The 22,432-nt window shown below is 34.2% G+C and overlaps 1 protein-coding gene across 1 annotated transcript; it reads right to left on the bottom strand.

Moving 5' to 3' along the window:
• Window positions 1-1,294: 1,294 nt before the first annotated feature.
• LOC138324024 (sorting nexin-19-like) lies at window positions 1,295-18,391 on the bottom strand. The gene is made up of 10 exons (XM_069269005.1): window positions 16,566-18,391; window positions 15,585-15,717; window positions 15,202-15,299; window positions 14,673-14,798; window positions 13,857-14,030; window positions 13,045-13,417; window positions 11,991-12,150; window positions 9,268-9,452; window positions 8,331-8,418; window positions 1,295-7,823 (listed from the first exon to the last, which is right to left on the bottom strand). The coding sequence occupies exons 1-10, from the start codon at window positions 18,306-18,308 to the stop codon at window positions 7,733-7,735; spliced, it is 3,171 nt and encodes a 1,056-aa protein (XP_069125106.1). The 5' UTR covers window positions 18,309-18,391; the 3' UTR covers window positions 1,295-7,732.
• Between the last annotated feature and the right edge of the window lie 4,041 nt (window positions 18,392-22,432).

Below are 22,432 nucleotides of genomic sequence, written 5' to 3'. Positions count from 1 at the left end.
TCATTCAAGGTCACTCGAGTCCTTCATTCAAGGTCACTCGGGTGAAATAGACTAAAATCTTTAAACGACTTCTTCTCATGAACCAAAAGGCCTAGGATACTCATATTGGGCCTGCAGCAAGCTGGGATGAAGGGCTACCAATTTTTGATCAAATTAAGGACCTTAATCTTCAAGGTCACTGGGGTCAAAATGGCTAAAATCTTTAAATAAGTTTATGTGAATAATTAAGAGGCCTAGAGACCTGATATTGGGCCTGTGACATGCTTGGATGAAGGGCTACCAAGTTTGTTCAAATGAATAACCTCAATCTTCAATCAAGGTCACATGGGTTAAATGACTGTTGTATTGTACCAATAGTCAGATAACCGTTAAGGTCCATGGGCCTCTTGTCTATATAAAGAAAGTGCCATAACTTCGCTAAATAAGGTCTTTTGAAAGTCGCGATCGAACTTGGCCGAGTCCTTAAGGCATTTAACCTTGTTACTAAGTTTGAAGAAAATCGGTTTACTTTTGTTACTTTTATTGCACGGAAATGGCAGAAAATCACGTTTTTAGTAATTCAAAGTGTCATAACTCCGCTAAATAAGGTTCATCGACAGTCACGATCAAACTTGGCCGAGCCCTTAAGGCATTTAACCTTGTCACCAAGTTTAAAGAAATCGGTTTACATTTGTTACAGTTATTGCACGGAAACGGAGTGTTACAAACAAAAGGACAGACAGACAGACGGACAAACCCAAATTAATATCCCTCGTTTCGGAGAAAGTCGGGGATAATAAAAAAAGTTAACATGATAACTTAAGTTAACTTATCAATAACTATTTTTCTTCTTCAACTGGTATTCGAGTACTGGAAACAAAACCATGTCAGGATCATTTTAGGAAAGTTTCAGCCAAATCCCACTGGTGGAACCTCAGAAAAAGTTCAAAATGTGTGTTCAAAACATCGGTTTTTGCGGCCATCTTGAATATTGGATTGACCCAAAAAATGACAACACTTTATCGGGGCCATGTCAGAATCATTTTCGGCAATTTCACAAGTAGAACTGGAGAAGGCTCAAAATGTGTTTTCAAGATGGCAGCTTTGGCGCCTATCTTGGTTTTCGGATCGACCGGAAAAATAACAACACTTTGTCGGGACCATATCAGGATTATTTCAGGCAAGTTTCAGCCAAATCGCACTGGTAGAACTTGAGAAGTTTTAAATTCGAAACATGATGGCTATCGGTCATCCTGACCTTTCGGATCAGAAAAATAGTGAAACGATTAGGACAAAGTGAGAAAACACAAGAATGTAACTTTAAAATAATAACTTTAATCACAGTATTGGTACGAACGACAATGAACAACAGTATATGACGTTAGATGACCTCAGCAACATTTGTATTCAGGTAGTATATCGAATAAGGTTCTAACAACCAGCAGGTCCCACCGACCGACAATTTACTATATATGTGATATTAAATAATTGTTCATTTCATGTGGGATTGTATATAACAAGTCCTAGAAACATTTCATTTTTGCGAATCTTGAGAAATTCAAACTTCGTTACGCCTTTTAATTTACAGAACACACGGAACCTTATAGCTGTAACATCCTTTCGAGGCAGTTCTAATATCGGTAAGTGTTCCGTGTCATCAGGTAGAATTGTTCATTTTGATTCTAATTTTAGAATATAGATATATTCTGAAATTAGAATCCATAAAAAGACTTCTTTATAATGGTAATGCAGCTGAAATATTGATTTTTGCTTAATAAGTAATTAAACTTTCGTCAGAAACATGACGAGACTACTAAAAGCAATACTGCTAATGGAACTGTACTTTTGAAAAAATGAAAGCAGACTGAATACATTGAAAGACCACTACCTTTCCGAAACAAAGCTTTGTTTGTTTGAGTTTTACGGCCCATCGACAACTAAGGTCATATAGGGAAACAACGCAATTATTTCTAAGCATTAAAAACATAAGAAAATATATATCGATGACCTATGAATTGATGAGGCTCCAACACCAAACAAATGCTATATTTCCTGTGTACACTATGTTAACAGTGACGATTCATTTCGCAGTTTTGCAGTCGTGTGCAGTGATAGTCAACGTTCGGTAAATAGGATGACGGCGGAAAACATAAAACAACCCGCGCTATAAAATCTAAAGTTTGATTTATCTTGATTTAATTACTCAGAAGCAGTTGACAAGTGTAGCATTAACGGTAAGCTAATAACTTTTGCTGCATTTACAGTTCAATTCTAACAATTAAAAGCCGTTTGAGAAAGGTAATGGGCCTTTAAATATGTCTGTACGTGTTGCAAATATTGTTTGGCCGTGAGTCCATGCACATAACTACATAACAGTTCATCAACAATACCATTGTCATATTTAACCATAAAGGAACAGTAACCATTATTTACATCCCTAAGTAACAATAAATACTGTAACTATTGTTAATATTGGCGAGGGTTTTTAATTCGCTATATTCGACCAATTTTGCAAAAAAAAATAATTTAATACCTCGTGAAAATCATGATTTTACAAATAAATGGAAATAATACCTCTTGAAAAGCATGGTCAAACTAATATATCATGCTTTCAAATGCTATAGGGATCATTCACAAAAGTTCCTACAGCAAATCGCGAAATTTCACATCTGCAATTTTTTTTAACAACTACCACATTATGTATCCTTAAGTCATTCACCCCTAAAGACACTTTTGAGCTATTCTGATACAAAAGCTGGAACAGTTTATTATGTATTTTCAGGGGAGAATGAGTTAGATCCCAACAAAATGCATAAAGTCCTTCTCACAAGTAGTGATGGCAGCCATGTAAACAGTTGAAATATTGACAATATTATACAAGAAATTGTATGGATTTTATAAAATATAGGAAAGAGTTTAATGTCCTCATTAATATTAATATTTCAAAACAATTTAGAGCATTCTGAACACAAATATGTATTTTTTGCGATTTCCTAACACTTTTGGTGGTTTGCTGAAATTTCTTCGATGAAATAACGAGTAGTATATATATCATGTATCATAATTACATCGTTAAATTTTAAAACATTAAAATGGCACGTTACGCACAAATACCTCTCCATTTATCTTAATCTTTAAAATGGATCATACTTATTATATTGAAATCAATTAAGAGTTTGAAATGTGATATGGAAGAAACAATAATTATTCTTCATTAACTTTGAATGGAAAGTCATACAACATTAATCATTTCTACAAGAATTTATCTTTTGGAAAAAAAAAGAATTTTCAAGCAATCATTTTATCTTATTTAATGTTAAAAACACTACGGGAAGTTATAACAATATGATTTTGGATTTTATTCAAATATATTATCATTATCTAAAATGGATGATTAATGCAAATCTTTCCTCCTGGATCTCTTTACTTCTGAGGTGTTGAACAATTCCTTGGTAAATTAAAAGATCACTGATAGGATTGCTCATTGAATGAACCACAAGCATCTTGCAAAAATTTCCAAATGCTCTAAAAAGTACAGAAACCAAAGCCGACCATTTCATGTATACCATTTTGAGCTTGAGTACAGGTGAAGGCTGCTAATAAGCCTATTATCACGACCTTCTGATAACTGAGGAATAATTTACATTGTAACTTAAAAAGTGATGCTATGAAAACAGCAGTACCCTGGGTCATTTATTTTGAAAGCAAAAACGTTTTAGGTATCACTGCCAAGTAAATTACTCTATTGATATCTATCTTAATTTATACAAATATTAACAGTTGTGACCTGAGTGCATGTAACTGAACAAGTTCGACAAAAATGGTAGCCAATTATTTTATCCCGTCATGCTTTTGAGAATTAAACATTGCACATTTTTAATACGTCAAATGAGCATGATGCAAGATAGATAACAAATGATAAAAGTAGATTGAAAATTCCATGTAAGAATTCCTTATGTTACATACATTGATGTGAGGAATTTGATAAGAGCACCAAGAAAGGCATACAACAATAGAGGTCTAATTTAACAATATATAATTGAACAATACGTCAATAGCCCTAAGTTTGTCAAGAAGTAAAGAATGAACATTATGTAAAACAGTTATAAAGTCTTTATAATATACATGTAATTTCATGTGGTAACTGTTTAGTACTGTTAAGACAAGACTAACGTACCATAAAACTCAACAGTTGTTTGGTGTAATAGTAACAAATATTGTATAGTAGCTTTTATTTGCGGGGTTTTGAATTTCGCTATATTCGCAGTGAATGTCTCAATTCCGCAATTTTAAAGATCAGCCATTAAAAATGGAAAAATGACCTGTAAAATAGCTTATATAGTTTATTCTCTTAGAAATTAAAAAAAAGGCGCGACAAAAATGAAAATCAAAAGGAAATCGCAAAATTTTCTCCTCGTAAAATCAAACAGGTATACAGTAAACTGAGAGAGAAAAAAATCACAATTTTTGTCCATAGAGAGAATAAATTCACAATTTTTGTCCATATCATCTCCAGTAAAGTGTTTGCATATGCATATCAACTCATGTAGCATAGTAGTGATAGAATAGGAAAAAAGATCACAGACTTTTACATTTTCAAACCATACTTCAATATATTTCTAGGTAGTCCGGCAGAGGAGTGATTCAATTAATTCTTGAAACAATTCTTATCATTATGAAGACTTGTAGGATTTTGAAACAAAAACCTATGGGAATTCACATCATCCATTTATCTATTTAAAGAGAAATAAGATATGTTTCAAAATAATCAGTAAAAAATTTAAATCAATGTGTTTAAATTTTGGGGTGCTGTTTAATGCATAGACAATTTTAATCAAATTTCTGCAGTGAGCATGAATTTGTGAATATTCTTTCAGTAGAAAAAGGTACAGAATTTGTAATTAGCACAGTACCCTGTATGGTTAAATATTATATTATATGGTTAATATGGTTGAAATAAAATTGCTGCTAAAAAACTATTAACTAGTCTTTTTGTGAAATGCACAATTTCGCGTAATTTTGTGTGAGAATTAGAACGATAATTCAAGTATCTCATAAATAATTCTACAGGAATTCATGGTTGTCAGTAAATGACATTGATCACGAATTTATGTATTCTCAAATATGATTAACTATTGAAGACATAAAGAATTGAATACACAAAAATATTTTTTTTCAAGTTTTTAAAGTAATATTACCCTTATAAATTGTAAGTTAGAAGCAGTCTAGTGCTATAGTTTAGCTGCTATTATATATATATATTTGTAGAAGGAACACTAGATTGGATGGTGAAGGCAGCAGTCACGGTATATAAACCTGGAACTATATCTGGTGGGTAAGGCAGTACATCACACACAAAAGGTTGGCACAAAATTCACGTAAATATAACATCATGATTTATAATTCAATTTGATAGAATAAAATGGGAGAAATAACATCATGACTTACAATTCAATGTGATAGAATGAAATGGGAGATGGAAATGGAATGGGGTTGGTTGGGAAACTGGGCCATTTTTAGATATGTTAACTCTTTCACCCCTGAAAACAAATTTAGACTCTTCTTAATCAAAGACTAGACCAGTCCATTATGAAATTTCAGGGGTGAATGAATTAAGAAATGTTTCTAACTGAAGATTTTCTTCAACTTCTGTGATGTTTTGAATATAACAACATAAATTATAATTCAATATGCTAGGATCACATGGAGAAAGAGGGGCATGGAAATGGGATGGGTCTGGTTGATATATTGAATTAAGAAACTAGATTTCTTAGAAAATATGTAAACTAGTACATCTGGTCCTGACACCAGTCTACTCACCAGGTATGAAAAATGGAATGTTTCTAATGGGAAATATATCACAATATATCGGAAAAAATAAATATTAAAGAATAAGATAATGGTACCTTGATTCTAATTTTGTACAGTTAATATGTAAAATTTTGGATGATTAATTGGTAAGTTGTAAATAATGAATGACAATGATGAGATTAAATTCAATGAATGTAAAGATACTGTGTCTTCTTTTAAAGATTTACACCATATTTACAAAGACGCCCATTACACTGTACACATATACGAATAATTTGTTGAGAACATTAAACAGTTTATATAATTATATATAGAGAGACTTGTAAAACTAACAACAAATCCAACATACTGCAAATCACTCACATTTCAAGTAGTACCATTTTTGTGAGAGAAATTCTTGAAACCTGTAGATTCTATGAGTCTCCCATATGCTGTACCTTGCCTCTGGTTTTGTAAAATCAAATACAATGACACACTTGCAAATATGTCTGAAAGAATGAACTCATGAATATGATATCCAACAAAATCATTTTTAAGAGTCTGAAAAATATTGCTCACAAAATCAAAAAGATTTACAAACCTTTTGATAGTTTGTACCCATAAAATAATTATCAATAACAGTTTATTTGAATTAATTTAAGTTGTTCAATAATCAATTTATGATACTTAAAGATGCTCCACCGCTGACAAATGATATTTTTACACTATCAAAAACAGGAGCAGACGATTTTGTATTTTTCTTCAGTTAAAAAAGTTACTTACTTTACACCATTACCACCATTGAAAAGTTTGAGCTTCTAATTTTACTTCAAGTTAAAAATATGAAAAATAATTAATTGCATCCCGAAAAAATTCCGTGGCACTATATCTTATATAGAATGAAGTAATGATTGCGCATGCAACAAAGGCAAAACAAATTATTTTATGTTATTTTTTTGTGTTAATTAGGCATATATATACACGATTAAACATCAATTATTGTTCAAATGATGAATATCATTTATGCTCTGTCGGCTGTGGAGCATCTTTAAATAAACATAAATTTTTCTTCCACAATATTATGGTGTAAATCATAGAATTGATCCTTGACTTTATTCTGTATTTGCATATCACAGAGTTATCTGCCCTTGCAAGAACAGGTATTGATTGTGACATCACAATTGATACCTATCAGCAAGGGAGGTAACTCTGTAAGATGCAAAGACGGAATTGGTCCGCATTATTAGAATATCAATCTGTTGAATCCTTAATATTACTGACTTACCCAAGGTCGTTCAATATTCACCCATGAAATTTAAAAATTAGCTGGTCCAGTCTTACTGTAAGAAGAGTTAAAAGTATCTGTGCAGGAGATTAACCTCGCATATTATTGAATATAATATTGAAGAGTATCAAAAATGTTACAAAAAATCTGTATGTTAGAATCATTGCTCAGGCACAAATTTCTAGATTACCCGGGATAACATACCAGCAATATATCGTAAACCAACTGAATTTCACCCCTAGAATTCAAAAGTGGACTGTTCATATCCTTGAACAAGAAGAGCCCAAATGTGATTTCAGGGATGAATGAGTTAATTTTGTGTATTCTTGCCCTATTCAAGGCGATTTGATTTGAATTTCATGATTTACCGCTAAAGTGATCATTTTAGCGGTAAATCATGAAATTCAAATCAAATTTAATACCTATTGTTCTTGTAGCTAAATTTTTTTCACAGAGATTTTATTTTGCAGATTTCCATCGCCTGTGACATACGTGAAATTTAATGGCACTCAGAAATGAATAGGATTTACAGTACACTGTTTTTCACAAAACATAACTGTACAATAAGGTATTGGTCTTAAATGGTTTACATCGTTTACACTTATTCTAACACGTTTACTTAATAATAAGTTATATTGCACTTTGCCGTGATATACATCGACCTTAAGTGTACAGTGGTCAATTTAGTATGTCCTCCAGACACTGAGCTGAAGAGGTATTCGGAAACAGCTTTTCAATGAGATGGTCCAAGAATGTACACATGAAGTTTCTGGAAATAAAAAGAGAAAATTCATCTGTATTTATTAACATAACAAGTACACATTTTGTATCAATTATATTGAAAGCAGCAAAATATGACAACTCATAGAACTTACAGAGCTATAGAACTTACAAACTTACAAAATATAACCATTAATTAGTCATCCTTTTATTCCATTTATCTTTACTGCTTAAGCATGATGTCAAGCTTGATTCATCTATTAAATAATAAAAGTATGAATTTACTGAACAGATTTGATTGATGTTATACACTGTCCTCCAAACATTCTGTTACATGTGCATTTTTACAAATGTACATAAATTATAGATATGTAAACCTTGTTATTACAGGCATCAGTATATACATGTATCATGTATCAACTCATCTATCTTCTCTAACTCATTGTTTTTTCTATAGTTTTCACAGAGATAAATTGCCAGCAATATTTTACATAGGTAACAGAACTTTTGGAGGGCAATGTAGATGTGTATTGATTCCCATCTTTTTCTACTTTACCTGTTGAGCTTCTGGTGTTCCACAGATTCTATGATCTCATCTATACTGAACTGATAGTCCTCAGAGCCCACAATTTGTTTCAGCACATCTATAACAAACGATGTCTAAATATGATAACCTATATAAAATTTTATACATGTGTTTATAAATTCAAAGATGCTCCACCGCTAACAAATGGTATTTTTTCACTATCAAAAACAGGAGCAGACGATTTAGTATTTTTCTTCTGTTACAAAAGTTACTTATTTACCGTTACCGCCATTGAAAAGTTTGAGCTTCTTATTTTACTTAAAGTTAAAAATATGAAAAATAATTAATTGCATCCCGAAAAAATTCCATAGCACTATATTCTATATGAAATGAATTACTGATTGCGCATGCACCAAAGGCGAAATAAATTATTTTATATTATTTTTTGTGTTAATTAGGCATATATATACATGATTAAACACAATTTATTGTTCGAATGATGAATATCATGTATGCTCTGTCGGCGATGGAGCATCTTTAGATATAATAGTTTATGCCATACACAATTTAATAGAGCTGTCAATTGAGAATAAATATTTTAATGTGTAAATGTTACAGTTATGATGTCATAAATAAATAATATCACAAAGAGCTAAGAGCTTCCCTCCCTTCAACCCCTAACCCACCTCCATGTTGTTACAGAGAATCAGATAACATACATTCGGCTTAATATTGTATAGCCGGTTAGCATTGCAGAAATGATATTCTCAAAATTTTGCAGGACATTGCTATGTTTGTGAAAATTTGATCTGTGAAATATTGAAAATTATTTAGTCATATAGACTCTGAAACCAGATTGCAAAAAACTTGAAATCACTAATCAAAAACTTAATTTTCTCATTTTAACTTAAAATCATGAAAATTTTGACCTCCTTAAACAACCAGCTGTACAGTATTAAGCTATTACCTGGTAGAAACTCAGCCAGAACCCTCCTAGCCTGCTCCTTGGTGGCTGCTTTCTGTTTGTCCGTTTTCACTTTCCTTCCTTCCAGTGACAACTCACTGTTGGGCCAGAGTGTTTCTCGCAGTGTCCTGATGTAAAACCGACACATCTGTTCTGTTGTCAGGGTATCTAATTTCATCATCAGGAACCTGAAAGGAATCAAGAACAAGAGGCCCATGGGCCTTAACGGTCACCTGATTTCAGATACAGAATGAAACAAAGACATGCATATAAACACTATATATTGGCCCATCAGGCCCTTGAAGTCAGTCAGTGATTTTATAAATTTGACTTTTTAATCTATGAAGATTATGTGAATTCAGAAGAAAGATTTTTGAAATGTTATCCATTTTGACCCCTTTTGGCCCCGCCCCTCTGGTCCCTGGGGGTCGGCCAAGACCAATATGGATATGATGTTAAAATGCTATCTCAGGCTAATAATTCTAACCCAGATTGACTAATTTCCTATGAAAAATAGGCAAATAATGTTCATAAATGTGTTTTTCCTTTATAAACTATAGTAAATTTGACCCCCTCCCCAGGGGAAAATCTGAGACCCCAGGGTCATATAATTCACAATTTTTGTAAAGGACTTTAAGACCTTTCCATCTATGCAGAGTATTTGATTCAACCAGTTCCAGTATTTCAGAAGAAGATTTTCAAAGTTTTAGCCTATTTGACCCGTTTTGGCCCCATCCCTAAGGCCCCTGGGGATCAGTCATGGAAAATTTGTTAATAGGATTCAATAAGATTCAATGGCCATCACATAGGGATAATTCTGACAACAATTGACTAATTTCCTATTTTAATGACTAAATAATGTTCATAAATGTGTTTTTCCTATATAAACTAAAGTAAACTTAACCCCCTCCCCAGGGGGAAACATGAGACCCAAGGGTCATATAATTCACAATTTTCATAAAACACCTTAAGACCTGTCCATCTATGAAGAGTATTAGATTCTACCATTTCCAGTATTTAAGAAGAAGATTTTTAAAGTTTGAGCCTATTTGCCCCTTTTGGCCCCACCCCTCTGCCCCGAGGGGGTTGACCAGGACCAATATAGATATATGATAATAAAATGTTATCTCAGGCTAATAATTCTAAACAAGTTTCACACATTTTCTATGAAAATTGAGCAAAAATGTTCATAAATGTGTTTTCCCTATATAAACTATAGTAAACTTGACCCCCTCCCCAGGGGGAAACGTGAGACCCCAGGGTCATATAATTCACAATTTTAATAAAACACCTTAAGACCTGTCCATCTATGAAGAGTATGTGATTCTACCATTTCCAGTATTTATGAAGAAGATTTTTAAAGTTTGAGCCTATTTGACCCCTTTTGACCCCGCCCCTAAGGCCCCTGGGGGTCAGTCATGGAAAACTGGTTAATAGGATTCAATAGCCATCTCATACTGATAATTCTGACAATATTTGACTCATTTCCTATTACAAATGATCAAATAATACTCAAAAATGTGTTTTCCCTATATAAACTATAGTAAACTTAACCCCCTCCCCAGGGGGAAACCTGAGACCCCAGGGTCATATAATTCACAATTTTTGTAAAGGACCTTAGGACCTTTCTATCTATGAAGAGTATTTAATTCCATCACATCTGTGAGTGGAGAAGAAGATTTTTGAAATTTTAGTCAATTTTACCCCTTTTGGCCCCTCCCATAGCTCCCTGGGGGGTGAGGATCATATAATTCACAATTTTGATTGGCCTTATGCCTTAGAAGGTTTGTGCAAAATTTCATTGAAATTGCTTCAGCAGTTTTGGAGAAGAAGTTGAAAATGTAAATTGTTTACGGACATACGACGCACGACGGACGACGCACGACGCACGACGGAGGACGGACGACGACGGTCAAAAGGCGATTAGAATAGGTCACTTGAGACTTCGTCTCAGGTGACCTAAAAATCCAAGTCTGTGTCCACTAAATTAATATGAATCACATACAGATTCTTGATATCCTCATTTTGTCCCAAAGTGGGTCTGATAGCAAGCTAGAATGGGTCATGTTCTGACGACCATTTGTACACTGTAAATATATAGCGCTTTAAATTTGCGGGGTCAATATTGTACAGTTTCCTATGCAGAGCATATTCATGGACGTTCACCATTCATTAATTCCTAATTTCTTTTGGAACCACTGTTATTTAGGTATATCGACAACTTTAAATATTTTGCTGGTGTTTAAAATTCAGAAAAAATGTTGGGTTCTTAATCATATTATCACTTCTAGGATGTTGGAGTGAACTTTGAGTGCATACACCGTAAACCAGCTTATTTCTGCTGCAATTTCAATTCCTTTGATTCTACTGCCACCAATGTTTGAAACATTTTCACAATGATTGATATTTTGAATTTCTTATCACCCAAGAAACACAATATAATGTATGCAAATATTAATCGCATGAAAAATACTATAAACATATTCAATCAAATTTTAGCCAAATTCTAGCACAAATGCGACAAACTGTAAATAACGATTTATTGGTGCAGATGTAAATTGCCACCGTTTGGTGGCTCAATACTGGAAATGCTCTCTTACAAAATTTAGCGCTGTACATGAACCTCAACGACAGTGCAGAAAGTGCTAAAATAAAACCACCACTAAAATAAGTATATTTACAGTATCTTGGTTTACAGTTAGTGGTATGACATTGCTCTTAATTACCTGTGTAAAGCAGTGCCAGCCAGATGTTTGGTCAGACTGACCACTCTGTCCCTGGTCACCCAACAGTCGTGACCTTGTAAAGCCTGTATAGCAAGGTCAATCACAGCTTCAGCTAAGGCAACGTCATCTACATTCACATCTGTTTTATCTGGAGGCATTACTGAAAAATAATTGTTATACATATTGTAATCAACTAATTAATTCTAAAAACATTTTTTTTATTTAGGTATAATCAGTTCTGTCTATGCATGCTCATCATTTACTCAGAAATTGTTTGTAAAGTTTGAATTTAATCAAATCATTTCAATTCTAAGAAAACATTATTGAGCGTTCGCCCCTGTGAGGAAGGCTCTGGGTTCTGTCCCCTGGCCGAGACACACCAAAGTCTATAAAAGTAGTAGTTTCTGCTCCTGCTTGTCGCTCAGCATACAGGGAGTGGGACGACTGGTTCGCCCGTTGTCAGTATAATGTGACAGGGTGGAGTGTGTTGCTTGGTGTCTTCGGCGGCATGCTTCAGTGATATAGCACTATAAAAAGGGCAACAGTTCCACTATACAAGAAGACACAACATGAATATACCGCAGTCTCCCAAAAACATGCACCCCGCACAACATACATGCAACACACCGCATACATGGGAGGCCGTCCTTACATGACCATAGCTGTTAATAGGACGTAAATTAATCAAACAAACAAACAAACAAACAAGAAAACATGTTGTGAAATCTTTCATAATTTAAAATACTTTATTCGACTCAATAAGCGCCCCATCCCTATAAGTGCTATATAATCTCCTTTTTAAATCTGCAATCTCACTTACCTTAAATTAAATGCAGACTACTATAAAAAGTTTCTTTATTGGTTTTTTATGGCCTACCTTGTGCACTAATTTTATGAAAGGATGGTCAAAATTTGGGTCTATTGAAATTTGCAAGTGTGACCTTGTTTGTTTCAATTTCTTAAACACCAAGGACGCTTATTAGGTCAAATACATTAAAATATCATTATCTCTTTCAGCTGAGTGTGATACAATAAGAAATGTACAATACAATACCTGTATCTTTTTCTTCAGACTCCATACCCCTACCAACACTGTCCTGACTATCAGCGGTCTTTTGTTTTAAATGTGTTTGAACATCTGTATCATCTAGACCTTGTAATACATTAGGTGTTTCAGCTTTGAGAGCAGAACTTTCCACTTCATCTGTAGCCATCCCAATATCTTCTGTGGCTTCATACGCTGAATCTTCTGTTAATGGTTTAGAAGACTGGTCCCTGTGTTTATCGTCAGTCATGGCGACGGTTTCTGTACCTCGTCCCGCCGCCACTTGGTCCTCATTTACTGGTGTAGTGGGGCTCTCCATATCTACAGAACTACTGCCCTGCTTTCTCATATAATGGATCAATTTTCCTTGGAAACCCGACACCTAAGGCAAAATAAATGGAAAGTGAAAGTAGACACTTTGGATGATTTTTTAACCATGATGAAATATTCTAAATCATATTTTGTTTATTATCACTATTCTTAACTAGAACACTAACAAGTCAAGAAGAGTCCCACTTAATGGGTGACCTATTTCTCACCTATTTGTATGAACAACATCATCTCCAGAGGGCTTAAAGCCATATCTAAAATGAAGGGATAATGGACAGAGAAAAAAATATCTTAAATTTACACTTATGTTAACTCATTCACCTCTCATATTTTATGATGGACTAGTCTAAACTTTGATTCAGAAGAGCCTAAATGTGTCTTCAGGGGTGAATTATGGTAAATAATAAGTTAATTTTTCAGAAGCCTTTAATATGAATTATATACATATATATATAAATTATTTAAGTCACATGAATAAAAGGTTGACTAACCTGACTCTCAGTACTAAAATCCACATTTATCAGATCAAGGTCTTTTGCAGGTTTTCCATCATCCTCCGAGACAGAGTTATCTTTCTTGCCTGGTAATTTTGGCAACACCTCTTGAGCTTTATTTGAGAGTTCTCCAATCTTGTCAAACACATCTGACATGGTTTTTACAATCATCTGAAATAAAACAAATACCAGACAAACAATTAAGCTTTCATTGCTTTTCAATCACACAGGTTTTCATGAATTGATTTCTATGAAAATACAACAAACTTTGACATACCATAGGTAACCCTTCATTCAAGGATATCAATTTAAACAAGAGGCCAAGAGAGCCTTACCTCTCACGTGGCTTGATACAGCTAGTGTTTATTTCATGAAGGATTTTAAAGAATAACCTCTGATTTCCACCACTGGTCCCCGCCCCTACTGCCCAATGTGGATCAGAGCAAAGACTTATACAAACTCATTCCTCTTCTCCAAAGGATGATTCTGTTTAAAGGTTGAAATCCATACAGGACTTCAAAACGAATAGCTCTTCAAAGGAATTACCTCTATTTCTCCTATTAGGGTCGGTCCTTCAGGCCCTATGCAGACCAGAGTCAACATTTTTGCCAAATCTGATAATTTCTAAATTAGCACAATGATGTTTCTAGATGGGCAAAAACAAGAGACGGATACTGCGCCATGGCATAAAAATAAAACACCCGTGTCAATATGCTAAATTTCAATTTACACATCAATTCATGTATTAGCCAATAAGAATAGTGGAAAATCCTTGCATATCTACTGTTACAATGTAATGATAAACTCTCTCACCTTGTCTATCCGTGATACGGATATTTCTGGTGCCTTTCTCACAAATGCTATGTGTCCATCACCTTCATAGGCCAAGAACTCTTTCAGCTCAGATCCATTGCATATGTCAAGTTTTTGGATTAATGACTAAAAATATAGAAATATATTTCATATGTATTATTAGAAATGATAACAATGCATCAAAAATGAATGGATTATTTAAAAAGAAGAAAAAGATCTTTTTAGGACATGACCAACATTTTTTTATGGTTAACACTATATTGTATAATGCATGTCCATCATAAGATGCCGCAAAGCGTGTCAATTCTCTGTACCCTGCAGCTGTATATACTTTGATGTAGAACCTATGTGTGTTTCATGGATAGAAATTGGATGAAATCTTGGATTACACATACCGCTACACAACTGTATTGCATGCCTGTATTGTTTACAGTGTATATTGATTGTATCACCGACTTTTTAACAATACAAAGGCCTATTACGATGCATACACATGTACAACACTTGAACATAAAAGTTATAAATTTACCCTGAGGAATTTCTCTAAACTCTTTCTCCGGCCTTCAACACTCTTTTTATCCATATTCCCAAATGGCAGAGAAAGCCATCTCCTTGGTCCCTTAACATCTGAAACAATATTAAGATTCGTATTAGTATCTTATCTGAAAAATAATGGATGAAAATGAAATTGAACATTTATTGAAGAAATGACAATGTTTATTATTAGCTATGAACATGATTGAATCTTAAACTTTAAAACAAACAATATTGAAATAATATTGTGAATTGGAGTTAAATGGTACAATGTTTAATGTTTAATATGATTAATTTTGAAAAGGACAGAACAAAACACATGTACTTCCAAGTTGTTAGTTTAGGAATTACAATGTTCTATGCTGTTTAATTACTAACCTTTCAAACTTTTTCTGTAGGCATCATTATCTTCAAGACGAGCTTGTAAATTTACAAATTCACGGAATCGTCTCTTCACACTTCTGGTCCTCAGCTCCAGGGAATTAGCCTCAGTACTGTACAAAGCATCATACTGAAGAAAAAAAACAATTTCTCTAATTGAATGTGTTTTATACGAGTGTTCGCACCAGTTGTACCAGAACAAATATGCTGTGTCTGCAATCAATCATGCCGTGTCAGCCAAACCAAACTGGTATAAGTGGTTCTTTTCTTGAAGCAAACCACTTGGATCTCTGGACGGCAGACCCAACGTATTCAATTTTCATCAAAATTTCGTTTTACCCTGGTTGAAAACAAGATGTAATAGATTTATATTAATTGAAATTTGATTAAGAAATATAAAAGTAATACCTAAAACGTTTCAAAATGCATTGAAGTACATAACAAATCAATTCTCAATGAATATAAATCTATCTATTACCGTCTTGTTTACAACAAACAGGAAATTTTGATGAATAGCCTAGGAATGGCTCTATCAAGCATAGAAACAATGAAATTTATTTGGAATTATCTTGCTTATGAATATACCATCTGAGTCATGATCTTAGCAGATCAGATTATGGTACCATACTTCTTACCCAGGCTTTGGTTAGATGTTGCATCATCATGATCTGACCATGAATAAACAATAATTTGATTTGTTTACCATTATTTTTTCCTTTCAAATTTACACTTATTTACTTTGAATTCAGTTAAAAAAATCTACACCTAATATATCTACATGTATCCCATTGCATTCACCATTAATCTAACTCACACCCCTGAAGTCACATTTCAACTCTTGTAATTCAAAGGCTGGTCCAGTCCATTATGAAATTTTAGGGGTGAATGAGTTCATTCAACATATTGAAAATATGCTCAATCCCAAAACAGTTTAAAACTACCTTTATATTGAAGGGTATACTGAGTAAAGTTATCTACCTGTATGTTATAGAGTGTATATTGTGCAGAACTTCTCATCTCCTGTCGGGTCTCCGTATCAGTGATAGACACGTCCACAAACAACATATTGGGTAGTTCTACTTCTTCCATTTTCTCCACCTCGTCGCTATCTAGGTACACACGCACTTTTGATGGTACATCTTCATCCTCTGTAGCACTGCTCTCTGCACTGAAATCTTCAGAGTCAGAAACTCCTGCTGCTGAAACTATACCCAAATGACTAGGACAACTTCTGGCCATTGCAGATTGGCCTTTATCACAGTATAAAGAGTTTCCATTCCCCTTATTTTCCAAGGAGTTCTCCTCTCCGTAGTCATACAATTCATCCTTTTTCTCATTAGACGCATCATTCAAATTTTTAAAATTTAATAATTCTTGCGTGCTTGATGCTGAACTTGATCTTCTGAGTCGCATATCTGACCTGAGTGACCGATTCCCAGGGTGACAGTTTTCTAGTGTCCCATGTTTGTTTTGATCCCTTCCATCTACTTCTTTCAGATGATCAGACACAATGATCTGGACATCATTCTGGCAAGCATTTCTGTGCGTAGCCATCTTAGAAATCTCTAGATTTCGATCTAAAAGGATTTCTGATATATCATGGTCTTCTACTGAGCCTACCTCCTCATCAGAGAGGATTTTTATTATGCATTCATACAAAAAGTCAGAGTCTGACAAAAGTTCTATCACAGGTAAAAAAATATTGCATGTAAAAATCTCGACAAAAAGTAAATATGAGGTATTGCAAACATGAAGATGCCCAGAAAGAAGTTGGGACAGCAAAATCTGAACCACGGATCGAAAATAAATTATCTCATTTTCATCTCCCCAAACTGCAGTGTGATATGAAAATTTTATTTCGAATGCATCTTCCACCGAGTTAATTCTTCGTGATAAATGTTGACTTGATGACAACCTTCGCTGACTCAAGCGTCGTCTCGGTTGAGTTTTATACAATGTACGAGCGACTTGGAACATGCGCAGGTGCTGCCTATAATGAATTAGAATGTCAGTGAGTAATGCGTAGCTATCTACATGTTGGAATTTGTCACATAATTCAAGAAAGCATGTGTTAATGATGATGTGCATCTCCTCCAAAACATCATCGCTTGCCGATGAGAAAGTATCATACCAAGGTTTAACAAAGTCTTTTGAAACGAGACACGAGAACAATTCCACCTCGTCTTTCCATGAGCTGAGTTCATCCAATGATTTCATTTTGTGTTCACCAGTAGGTGTATGGTTTACTTCCTCTTCTGAATTCATTGGTGTTTCATTTTTGCCTTTCCCAATAGCCATGATTTGTTCTGCTTTTCCGAGAGTTTCCTCATCGTGTTCTTTTGCGTCTTGAAACTCTTCATGTGCACTATCCAAACCATTGTTGACCTTTGAATCAAATTTTGACGCTGAAGGTTTAGTTTTCAAAAGTTCTAAAAGGCAAAATATGTAGTTGAAAATTGTTTCATGTCTTGTGACGAAAAGCAAAATTGAAACGCCGAATGTGTAGTTGGTCTGCACAGAAGACAGAACATGGCATGCGATTATTGTAGCTACAACGACCAAAATGTAAACAACCACGACAGTCAACAGACGGGAGTAAAAGATGGATGCAAAACCGACTAAAAGGGAAATGATCACTATTTTCTGAAATGACGAGAACCTCTTATGGTATCCATAAAGGTCTTTGATTCTACCCCATGTTTGCATGACCTGTTGTTCCATCGTTATGGCAAGCAATGATCACAAATTTCAAAATTGTGATCATAATAATTTCTGTGACTGGAGGTCGCCATACTTCTATCCCGCAGTAAGTCTTCCGGTCATGTGAGCTGTCACATGAAATATAAAAATATTATCAAAAATAGAAATATATAATATCCAAATGGTAATAACAAATAAAAGAACATGAAAGGGAAATATTTTAAACTTTATGATTGCATACACAGTATAGAAAGAAATTTAGAAAAATAAAGGGAGGCGACCCCTGTAAGATCCCATCGTTTCAGATATTATTGTACAGTTTTGTATACTACATTTGTAAATATATGTTTCTATTTTGGACATTATATGGGTTAGCAGAATTTGTTTTGTTTGTTTGATTTATTAACGTCCTATTAACAGCTATTGTGGTGTAAGGACGGCCTCCCAGGTATGCTGTGCGTTGCGTGTATGTTTTGCGAGGTGCGTGTTTTGGGAGATATTTTGCGGTATATTCATGTAATGTCTAGTTCTTGTATAGCCTAGTGGAACTGTTGTCCTTTTTATAGTGCTATATCACTGTAGCGTGCCGCCGAAGACACCAAGCAACACACCCCATCCGGTCAAACATAATTCAAATGGCAAAAATGATATTTCAAACGGTTGTTTTTCTTTATTAAATTATTAAAGCTATATTAATAAATTTAGCTTTTTACCTGGCCTTATATTATTTGAGTTCTGTAGCTTTCTGATCATGGTGTTGCAGGGGCGGATTCAGGTTTTGAGGTTAGAGGGGGCGTGTGACCAAGCAAATCAGGCGAGGGGGGCGGCCCCCAGAAGCTCTAGAATAAATGGTGCAAAATCCTGCATTCTGAGGATTTCATGAACACATTTTCCAGAAAATAATTGAAGCCATTTTAAGGATGTTTATATATGGTTTTCGTGTCAAGTGTCATATTTTTTTATTTGAAGTTTTGATTTCATTTTTTTTACTTACAGAATTGCAATATCAAAATCTTAATATTTATATGGACATAAAGCGAAGAAGGGTGGGGGTCTGGGGGCCGCCTAGGCCCCCAGAAGCCCTCGAATAAATGCTAATAAATCCTGCTTTCTGAGGACTTCATGTACACTTTTTCCAAAAAATAATTGAAGCCATGTAAACATGTTCGTTTATTATTTTTGACGTCTAATGTCATATTTTGAATATAAAGTTACAGAATTGCACTACCTAAAATCTGAATATTTATAAAGGCACGAAGCAAAGAAAAGAATAGGGGTCTGGGGCCGCCTAGAACGAATATACAATGTACGTACCCGGCCTATTATGCCTTTAGGCCGGGTACGAATTGGTCCCTATGTATCGTAGTGGAGCACTGCCTCCGAAAATCACTCGGGCACAGTTTTTCATACGTTTTTGAAGATTTAAGATTATTTTATGCATATAAATGCATTTACATATTATTTTTGTAAAAAATAAACATGAATACCATGCTGACTATCTACCGTACCGCTCACAAGACGTCAAAATAACATTTTGTGAACTTGCCGTATAAATTCCCTTCTGAAAGACCTTTATATGTATAGTGTAAAAAATAATGCCTCGATGAGAATTTGATATTTTATGTGGTTCAGTTTTATTGCCTAGTAGGTAAGCTTTATCAATTAAGTACGATGAAATGCAAAGAAACGTTTTATAATGGTTTGCATCATCATTACTTTGCTCCATTAGCAGTAATAGGGAACAATTGTAGCTCTAAAGACGATACCATTTTCAGTCTAAAATACTTTTGAGCTACAATATTGCAGCTAGGGGTCGCCTATTGAAGGTTTTTATAGGACTAATAAAAATGTATGTGAACTTTTTTAACGATATAAGCTTTTACTTTTATATATTATCTGTCAGATTAGATAATTTATTTGCCCTAACATACACAATCTTCATAATTCGTGTATTGGACAATGAATGAAAAGTAGGCTAGTGGTCTGTCTATGGCCAGACGCTGCCTGGAATTATTAATATCATCCTGTTTTCTAATGGGGAGCCTTTTGTCATGTGCATTAATTTTTTAACATCGTTTGTCCCATCTTATAACATTATCGTTAAGATATGTTTTTGTTGAAACAAAAAAGGAAGGCATCTGGCCATGGGGTGCACCCAGACCCCTAGAAGCTCTCATTTTCTGTTGCATTTGGTTCTCCATTTGGTTTGATTTTCCACCTTTTTCTTTACACACATTTTCTTAGGACAAATAAAAAGCTTCTAGAAGCATTCGACGTCAGTAGTGATCTTGTAACTGGCGTTTTGAAAGTACGCACGCATTTGTGAATTGATAGTCGGATTTAATACAGGACTTTAATGCTGATTCAAAAATGTGTAATATATCATTTACAACCTGGAAAACGAAGGGCATGACATATAGTCAACCAGCGAAGACTCATGGCCAGCTACAATTCCTTCCACCACCCACCCCCTCCCCCTTTTCTTTTCTTTTATTGCTAAGGATATCGAGATATAACCTGTCAATATTGAATATTAATGACAATACTACTTGAAGGGATTTACATTGTACCTTTTAGCGATGGAGATAAAACCTTATGTTCATGCATGTATGTACCACAAAGTCGAATACATTTAAATTTTAAAATGATAACATTAAACGGTAAAGGTAGGGAATGGAGCTTTCTGTCTAATTCTCACTCTTTATCTAATTCCTTATTTTTTTCCCTTTTCCTTTCTCCCTCAATTTTTTCTTTCTTCCTTCTTTTCCTTCCCTCCCCTCTTTCTTTTTCCCTTCTTTTTCCCTTTTCTTTTTTTTCTCTCTCCTATTTTAGGGGGGGCGTACGCCGGGTCCGCCCCCCCTTGGATCCGCGCCTGTGTTGTGTTCATGGAAAGGGTAATGATTACTCAAAAAACTTGATACTTCAAAGCAAAATTTCTATAAGACATTTAAAAAATCAAAATACATCACTGAACAAAGGCATACTTTAACCAGATATTTAAATATCATACTATTTAAATGTCTGCTTTAATCAATGATTAATACGTGCAATAGGAAGTTATTGAGAATCATTGCTTGGACAACTTCAAAGAAGCATAAACCATATGATACAAAAAGTTTTATAGTGAAAATATTTTTCATCAATTTCTCAAATTCTCCAGCTGTAAATCACAACTAATTGAATTCAGTGTTTGACGTATAAAATCATATTCTGACAAACGAACTACGGTACTTATCATGGATTTCAGCGGAGCCTTAAAAGTCCATTAAACCTTTTCGGAAACGGGTTTTTTTATTTTTAAAATAGGAATTTAAAACAAGATTGTTAATTTTGTAGAGCTTCATAAGTTGTTGGCTTTACGTTAATACTAAATTTATCATGACATTATGACCAATTTAATTAAAATAAATTAAATATTAATTTTGATTTAACGCAGAACGTATCGTGTTCCTCGCCGACGTCCTAATTACCGCGTGCTAGTTGACTATCGCCAAACGTTCAGCGAAAATAAAAGTTCATTATTAACATAGATTACACAGAAAATTTTGTTTTGTGCTGTAACCTCATATTGGCCCGTCGATTTAAGAAACTTTTACTTTTTGTTTGGGAAAGGTAGTGGACCTTGAAAAAGTTTAAAATTCACAGTAACCAATTTCTGATCCATAAGTCACATTTATTTCCATGGTTCCTGAAAGTGCATCAACATCTGTTGGCACGATATTTTAGCCGTAAATTCTAGCTGATATTTTTTTTTCTATTCAAAATGAGACATTTCCACGACCTGAATCAAGTGAAGAAGTACTTTTTGATTTCCATTGAAAACAACGATGTCTTTTATAAGTCAAATGTTCCGTGTCCCTAGAAAAAAAAAGAAAAATACAACTAGATCAAACATCTGTATTCTTACGTTTATTACATACATATTGTAGTATCACATAGGATATTTTACCGATTTTTGACCTGAAAAAATGAAACTTCTAAAATTGTATGTATGGACAGTGGTGGGTCCAGATTGATATAAACTATAACTACGCTAGTTCTGAAATCAATGTGTTTAAGCCGGCTTCAAGTACATGTAGAATAATTCGGTCTATTAGGCTCCATATTAAATTAATTACTTCTTGACAACTAGATGTTGCACATCT

The sequence above is a fragment of the Argopecten irradians genome, chromosome 5 (genome assembly GCF_041381155.1).
Source record: "Argopecten irradians isolate NY chromosome 5, Ai_NY, whole genome shotgun sequence".
In the NCBI taxonomy this organism is placed as follows: Eukaryota; Metazoa; Mollusca; class Bivalvia; order Pectinida; family Pectinidae; genus Argopecten; species Argopecten irradians.
Note: the sequence above shows the minus strand (reverse complement) of the source record. Positions and strands in the feature narration are given on the sequence as shown.